We start from the raw sequence: 8,699 nt of genomic DNA, 5'->3' as shown, positions 1-8,699 counted from the left end.
CCCTTTACAAAAGTTGATGTTGATTAGATATCAATAATATTAAGGAGATAACTTGTTAAATGATATTGGTGAGAAGTTGACTGAAATTGGTGATATTAGGGGGATTGAGGTTGAAGAATGACAGTACTAGAGAAGATGTCCTACTTGTTGGAGATACGAATAGAACCCTGAGAGGAACAGTAGTGTTCTCTGGGCACCCAAAGTGTCATTGGAGTTGGAGTAGGGAAAATTATCTCAGAATCTATAAGCATGATATAATAGATTCAGTTTACCATGGTTTGTTTCTTGTCAGTGGAAGGTGACTCCACCATACTGGATCATGTGAGAAGGGCTCAGTGAAATATAAGAATGTCATGGCAGCTAGGTGGCTCATTGGATAAAAGGTCAGGCCTGGAATGAGAAAGATCTGAGTTAAAATCTGACTTCAAACACTAGCCACCTGACCCTGGGCAAGTCACTAAACTTTTTTTACCTCAGTTTCCCTTTCTATAAATGAGTTGGAGAAGAAAATGGGAAATTCCTTCAGTACCTTTGCCAAGAAAACCATGGAAGGAGGCACAAAGTTAGACACGACTAAAAACAACAAAAATAAAACTTTAATGGAACTGTGTAGCATAGTGGATAGAACACTGGCCTAAAGTCAAGAAGGCTCATCTTACTGAGTCCAAATCTGATCTCTGATATTAACTGGGTGACCCTAGGCAAGTCATTTAATGCTGTTTCCCTCATCTGTAAAATGAACTGCTGAAGCAAATGCCAAACAATTACAGTATCTTTGCAAAGAAAACCCCAAATGGGTCACAAAGATTCAGATATGACTAAAACAACTGAAAAACAATAACAACAAAATCTATATATTCTGCATAATTGATTTTTATAGACATTTCTTCTTTTGAAGCATGGGGCCAAGAAGATATTTCAGTAATGCCAAAAGTTCAAGTAAAACTTCTAGTTACAAGCGTTGTAACTAAAGTAGTATGATCAGAGCACTGCCCTGGGGTGGCAAAGCTAGCAGGTACTGGCAGAACTTACACTCAAAAAACTGAAATTAGAACTAAGTTACAAATAATAATTAATTAAATTAACAAGCTGCCACATAGATTGCATCATTACCTCATGGTACCCCTACCCATGCCCCAGGTAAGCCTCTCCTCCACCACCTGCTCCATTCTCTATCTTCCTTTAATGTTAATGAGAAAAAAGGATCTTCCCTACCCATTAACAAGCCTCAGGTGGAGCCCATTAAAGGAAGACTGATTAGGTGCAGCTTGTTTTGTAGGAAGGCCTGCACTTTTTGTTAATTTCTAAAGAGGTACAACGTTATAAGGGTCATAATGCCTTCCTGCTTTGAAAAGTTTATATATTATCTGAGGTGAGGTTTTGCTAAACTTTGAGGGCTTACTCTTTAAAAGAAGTTTTATATGCCAGATGAGACTCTGGGTAGCTGTTAAGGAGTCCCCTGATTTTGAAAACCCAGATGTTGATGCTTCTCTCTCTGGTATCTACATATGTGTGTAATGGTCAGACAATTAGATCTGTCGGTTGATCTGTGATGTATGTATTTCTTATGGTCAGACAGTTAGAAACCTTATCTATTAGTATTTATTTCTGTGCTTGTATTTTCTCTTTGGTATATGTAATTAAAGAAGATTGTTGATCCCTCAAAAGGTGCTTTCCTTTTAAAAAAGCAGATCTATGAACCTGTGCTAGCAGGCCATCCAGGGTATGTCAGGGTGCTTGCTGATACACTTCCCAGCAAAAACAAACAAACACACAAATAAAAATAACCTACCTCTGCTGGTAAGGATTGGTATTCCCAAACAACCATTATACCCACAAGAAAATTGCTCTGATTTACAAAATACTACCTATAATTCTGCCAATTTTTATAACCATTATAACTAATTTATAGTGAAATAATTCTCAATATGCCAAAATGTGGTGCTGTCTGAATTAAAGCCTAAGATGGGTTGGGAATATTAACATTATTTCATTTCTTTGTCATTGAGAAAAATAAAGAGGGGATACTAGAGAGAAATAAAGTGGCTTCTAAATTGGCAAGACAAACAATGAATGAAATTGAGCAGTTAAGATACAAGAATACAAGATACAAGAATGGACATGCTAGAAACATCTGGAAGAAAAAAACAAAGAACCTGTTTGGGCTCAAATTTTCCTCACATAGACTCATGAATAAGATAGGTGGAATTAAGGACCTTCAGGTTTTCCCAAAAGTTTTCTCAAGGCCATTTTCACATCTTTATTCCTCAGGCTATAGATGAGAGGGTTGAGGATAGGGGTGAAAGCCACATAAAACATAGAAACAATCTTATTGTATTCTGGAGAAGACAGAGACTGGGGCTTCATATAAAGAGACATTACAGTTCCAAAAAACAGGGTGACAACCAGAAGATGGGAAGAGCAAGTAGAGAAGGCTTTTCTACGTCCCTGGGCAGAGCGAATTCTCAGGACAGCAATGATGATATGAGCATAGGAAAGGATGATGAATGTGATAGGGGACAAAAGGGTAAAGATACAGAGGACCTGCATGACCAACTCTGCCTGACTTGTGTCAGTACAAGAGAGGTGCAGTAGGGAGGGCATTTCACACAAGAAATGATTGATAACATTATTCTGGCAGAAAGAAAGCTGGAATGTTGTTACTGTGGCCACTGTGGATGCCATAAAGCCACTCAACCATGACCCAGCAGCCAGTCTCCTACAAACCCCCCAACTCATTGTGACTGAGTACCTTAAAGGGTTTCGAATAGCAATATCGCGGTCATAGGCCATCACTGAAAGGATATAGCACTCTGAAATGCCAAAGGACAGGAATGTGTAGACCTGTATCACACAACAGGAGTAGGAGATGGACTTTCTTTCTGCAAAGAAATGTACCAGCATCTGTGGAAACACACAGGATGTGCAACAGACTTCTAGTATGGATAAATTAGTGAGGAAGAAATACATAAGTGTGTGGAGGCGTGAATCCCTCAATATCAGCAACACAATGAGCAGATTCCCCAGCAAGATCACCAGATACAGCACGAAGAAGAGCAGGAAGAGGTAGACCTGGAGCTCAGGTTGGCTGGAGAGGCCTAGGAGGATGAACTCAGTCACTGAAGTGAGGTTGCTGCTGTCCATCTTGTTTATGAGCCTGCTGAAAGAACATAGAGAATTAGGGCTACAGAATATTCCTGGTTTCTTCTTGCTACAACATAGCAAGAGAACATATGGAAATTATTAGGTCATATTTATGTATCATTTTATGCTTCCAAATCACTTTATATTCATTATCTCACATCATTCTCATTGTAACCATGTGAAGCAAGCAGGGTATTGATATATTAGCATCTCAGTTTGCTTACACTGAATATATTGAGGTTCAGAAAGATGGTGATTTTCTTTTTTTAATCTTATTTAATATTTTATTTTTCCAAATAACATGCAAAACAATTTTAACATTTTTTTCAAATTTTGAGTTCCACTTTCTTTCCCTTTACCTCCTATTCCCTACATTGAGAAGGCAAGCAATTTTACATAAGTTATTCATGTGTAGTCATGCAAAACATATTTCCATGCAAGATATTTGTGAAAGAAAACACAGAACAAAAAAAAACAAGAAAAATAGAGTAAAGTAACATATCTTTGATCTGCATTCAGGCTCCAACATTTCTTTCTCTAGAGATGGACACCTTTCATCATAACTCCTACAAAATTATCTTGGATCATTGTTTTGCTGAGAATAGCTAAGCTGTTTCTTAGTATATCATCATACAATATTTCTGTTGCCATGTACAACGTTTTCCTAGTTCTTCTCATTTCACTTTGCACCAGTTCATGCAAATCTTTCCAGGTTTTTCTGAGAGCATTCTGCTCATCATTTCTTAAAGAATGATAGCATTCCATTACAATCATATACAACATCTTCTTCAGTTATTCCCCAAATGATGAACATCCCCTCAGTTTTAAGTGTTTTGCCATTACTAACAGAGCTGCTACAAATATTTCTGTACACAAAGGCATTTTTCTTCTTGATTTCTATCACTTTTGAATACAGACCTAGTGGCGGTATTGCTTGGTCTAAAGGTATTCATGGTTTTCTAGGTGGAGTTCCAAATGGTTGAATCAATATGTAACTTCACCAATAGTACATTAGTGTTTTTTATTATTTTCCCACATACCCTTGTCATTTTCCTTTTCTGCCATGTTAGCCAATCTGACAGGTGTGAGGTGGTAGTTCAGAGTACTTTCAGTTTCCATTTCTCTCACCAGTAGTGATTCACAGCATTTTTTACATGACTATAGATAACTTTGATTACTTTGCCTGAAAACTATCTATTCTTGTCTTTTGACTATTTTAAATTGAGGAATGGCTCTTATTTCTATAAATTTGACTCAGTTTTCCATATGTTTGAGAAATGAAGTCATTGTCAGAGAACCTCACTCTAATTTTTTTTTTACAGTAATGATTATCAGCTGTGTGTTTCCCTCCATTCTATTTTCCCCCTGTTTATCCTACTCTCTCTCTCTTCTTTTATTCTGTCCATTCCCAAAAGTGTCTTCTTCTGACTTTTACCACTCCCAAACTGCCCTCCATTCTTCCAAGTCTCCCATCCTTCTTTTTTGCCCTTCTCTTCCTCCTTTTCTGTACGGAAAGACAGATTTCTACACCCAACTGAGTGTGTATATCATTCCCTTTTTGAGTCAGTCCTGAAGAGAGTAAGGTTCATGTGCTCCCCTCCCTGCTTCCCCCACTTTCCCTTCCACTTTAAAATTTATATCCAAAGATTTTTAGGTCTGATAATTTATCCCATTCTAACTCTCCCTTTCCCCTTCTTCCAGAGCATTCTCCTTTCTCATTTCTTATTTTTGTTAAATAATCATACCATCACATTCAACTCGTACCTCTGCTTTCTATCTATGTACACTCTTTCTAATTGCCCTAATAATGAGAAAGTTTTTAGGAGTTATAAATAACATTTTCCCATCTGGGATTATAAATAATTTGACCTTATTAAATCCCTTATAATCTGTCTTTCCTGTTTGCTGTTTATGCTTCCTTTGCATCTTGTATTTGAAAGTCAAATTTTCTATTCAGCTCTGGTCTTTTCATTAGGAATATTTGAAAATTCTCTATTTCGTTCAATATCTATTTTTCCCTTAAATAATTATACTCAGTTTTTCTGGGTAGATGACTCTTGGTTGTAATCCTACCTCCTTTGCCCCCTGGAATAACATATTCCAAGCCCTCTAATTCATTAATGTAGAAGCTGCTAAATCTAGTATTACACTAACTCTGGCTCCATTATGTTTGAATTGTTTCTTTTTCAGGGCTTGTAGTATTTTCTCCTTGACCTGGAAGGTCTGAAATTTGGCTATAACATTCCTGGGAGCATCTATTTGAGGCTCTCTTTTAGGAGATGATTGGTGGATTCTTTCAATTTCTATTTTACCCTCCGGTTCTAGAATATCAGGATAGATTTCTTTGACAATTTCTTGAAAGATAACGTCTAGGCTCTTTTTTTTGATAATGACTTTAAGATAGTCCAATAATGCTTAAATTCTCTCTCTTTGATTTATTTTTCAAGTCAGTTGTTCTTCCAATGACTTTTCACATTTTCTTCTATTTTTTCGTTATTTTCCTTTTGATTGGTTTTTTCTTGATGTTTTATAAAGTCCTTAGTTTCCATTTGCTCAGATCAAACTTTTAAGGAATTATTTTCTTCACTGAACTTTTTTACCTCCTTTTTAATTTGACTAATTTTAACTTTTTAAGGAGTTCTCATCATTAGATTTTTGTGTCTCTTATAATTTGACCTGTTCTGTTTTCTAATATACTATTTTCTTCAATATTTTTTGTATCTCCTTAACCAAGATGTTGACTCTTTTTTCATTATTTTCTGCTATCACTCTCATTTCTGTTCCTAGTTTTTCCTCTACCTCTCCTATTTGCCAGGCAGTTATTTATAATCAAAACTGCTAATTCATTTGCCTAGTAGGATGGAGGTCTAAGTTTCTCTCTGTGCTCTGTATAGTTGGAAAACTTAATAATTATCTTTCTATAGTTCAAGCACTCCACCAGAAAAGATTTTTTTCTCTAGGGAAAAACACTGAAATTATAAACCTCTCTTTTCCCCCTCCAATATTTGCTTATAATCTTCTGCCTATCTTCCCTCTCCTTTTCCTTTGCCTTCTTCCTGCCCTTCTTCTTCTCCCTCTTTTATTATTGTTCTTATCATCATCTTTTTTTCCTCAGTGGCTAGTATTGTCTCCTCATGACTTCCTCTCTGAGTCATAAGTGCATATGCTACTGGTCACAGCTATTTCCTAGGTCGTTTGTACTGGTTCTCCATCTTGATTCATTTGCTCTCTATTGCTTCATTAAATACCTTCCATCCCAAATCCCTTAGGATAGGAATGTCTAATTTATCCATAGACCATATCATCTATGAGATAAGGGCTCAAATTGTTGGATGATATCTGTTCTGTCCCTTAGATGTCTATATCCAGTATTCATATTTCCTTAGCAATTCCCAAAAGGGTATTAGATAAATGTAAATTATTATCATATTATTGTACTAACTTCAGGGACTTATTCCTTCAATCTTCAATCTTTCTTTCTCCATATGTTTATAAACATTCTAAGATCTCTCCAATTCTTAAAAAAAATTCAAGTTCCTTTGCCCTTTTTAATCTTCCATCTCATTTCTCTCCTCCAACTCAGTCACATTCCTTGAGGAAAAAATAGTCTATACTAGATGTTTCTACTTGCTCTAATTCATTTCTCTGTCTTTTGCTACATGAATTCTGTTTACTCTGCTAATCTATGTCAAAGGTCACCAACTAAGAGATTTTTTCCTAGTTCTTCTTTTCTTCATTTTCAACATTCTAAGACACACTTATGCCTTCAATTATCATCTATAACTCTAATCTTGACCTTTCTCCTGAATGTCAGATAATTACTTCAGAATGCCTTTGAGACATGCTCATGAATGCTCCATTGGAGACCATGTTCACTATGTCCAAACCAAACTCCTTTTCCCCACAGCCTGCTTTCCCTGCTGACTTTCCCATTTCTGTCTGTGGAACCAGATTTCACCCAGTACTTCATATGCAAAACTTTTACTCTTTTTCTCTACTACTGTCTCCACAATCAGCTGTCAAATATTTTTAGTTCCCCTTCCACAATCTGTTTTACCTTCTTCCCCTCCTTTCTACTATATTCTTAGTAAAGAAGGAAGAAAATAAATCATTTTAAACAGCTGCTCCAATCCCTCCACTATACTAATTTACAAATTAGCATAAAAATATCTTATCTGTTCCTCACAACAACCCTGGAAGGTGGGTAATAGTCATCCTCATTTTAGAATTGACTAAAATGAGGCAGACACAAAGGTGAAGTGACTTGCCTAGGATCACACACCTAGGAAGAGTCTAAGGCTGAATTTGAATTCAAACTTCCTGACTATTCACTGTACCATCTACCTACCTCTAAAACCTCATTACAAACTGGCTGAACTATTTTGATCACCCCATAATTTTTTTTCTTCTTGCCTCCAGTCTTTTCCTTTCATAATAATGTCCTTCTTACTACTTCCAGATTAAACTCCTCTGTTCAAAGACAAATGTTTATTAAGTTCCTAACGTGTAAGATGCATTGGAGAGGAAGAAGGAAAAAAATAATCCCTTTCCCCCAGGGAACTTCTATTTTTTGGAAGATACAATAGGTACACAGATAAGTACATACAAAGTACATTTGTATTTTCAGATGGAGAATAACAGTAACAACTAGAGTAGGGGAGAGGAATCAGAAAAACTTCAGGCAGGAGATGGTTATCTGAATTGTTCCTAAAAAGGAGTCAGAGTGTCCAAGAGACAAAAGGTGAAAAAAGGAACATTCCAAAGTTTGAAGGCAACTTATGTCAAATTACAGAAGTAAGAGATGGACAACAAGCATGGGAAAAAAATTAAAATTTTGTGGTATTTGAGGGAAATAAATTAGAGTTCCTTCAACTTCTCCTCTTCTTCTTCCCCACCAACAATTGGGTATAATATTTTCCCTCTGGAACCATACATATCACTTGCTTTAGACCTCTCATACAGTGATCATATACCATTTTGTAATTATCCTGTATATATTACAATTACTCAACAAGATTTTATAATCTATGTCTCTCTCCATGCTTTTGAGCGACTAGCACATTTGTCAACTGTTTTATAAATGAAGCAGAAAATCATACCTTATATTTTCTGATTCCAAGGCAAATTTTCTAGCCACTCCTATGGACCACTCACAGTAATTCTGACTCCACTCTCATCCCAACCTCAGGGTCTGTTTACATACCTCCTCTCTGTATAGCACTCTTTCCTATAACTGGCTAGAGGTTCAGTGTTTAGAATGCTAGAGCTAGTCAGGAAAATCTGAGTTCAAATCCTGATTCAGACATGTACTATCCATGTGTTATCCTTTGCAAGTAACTTAACCCTTGTCTGTTGTCTGTAAAATGGAGATAATAGCACCTACCTTCTAGGCTTGTGAAGATAAAATAATATTTGTAAAGTTCATTGTAAACCTTGACACTATATAAATGCTAGCTATTATTCTGATTATTGTTTCCTTTGTGAAGACTATAAGGATTTAGAAATAACTATTACCATGGTAATGTCATTTTGGAATGAAGAGGAGAGTACCAGAC

The 8,699-nt window shown here is 36.2% G+C and overlaps 1 protein-coding gene across 1 annotated transcript; it reads right to left on the bottom strand.

Moving 5' to 3' along the window:
• Nucleotides 1-2,208: 2,208 nt before the first annotated feature.
• On the bottom strand, nucleotides 2,209-3,144 carry LOC140519613 (olfactory receptor 5M5-like). Its single transcript, XM_072632831.1, has one exon. It carries the CDS (start codon nucleotides 3,142-3,144, stop codon nucleotides 2,209-2,211), a length of 936 nt encoding a protein of 311 aa, XP_072488932.1.
• Nucleotides 3,145-8,699: the final 5,555 nt, after the last annotated feature.

The sequence above is a fragment of the Notamacropus eugenii genome, chromosome 1 (genome assembly GCF_028372415.1).
Source record: "Notamacropus eugenii isolate mMacEug1 chromosome 1, mMacEug1.pri_v2, whole genome shotgun sequence".
In the NCBI taxonomy this organism is placed as follows: Eukaryota; Metazoa; Chordata; class Mammalia; order Diprotodontia; family Macropodidae; genus Notamacropus; species Notamacropus eugenii.
The sequence above is the reverse complement of the archived record's forward strand: the minus strand, read 5'-3'. Positions and strand labels throughout refer to the sequence as shown.

Bases quoted from the DNA above. Each gene is read 5' to 3' on its own strand.
- LOC140519613 (XM_072632831.1), bottom strand. From the start codon at position 3,144: ATGGACAGCAGCAACCTCACTTCAGTGACTGAGTTCATCCTCCTAGGC.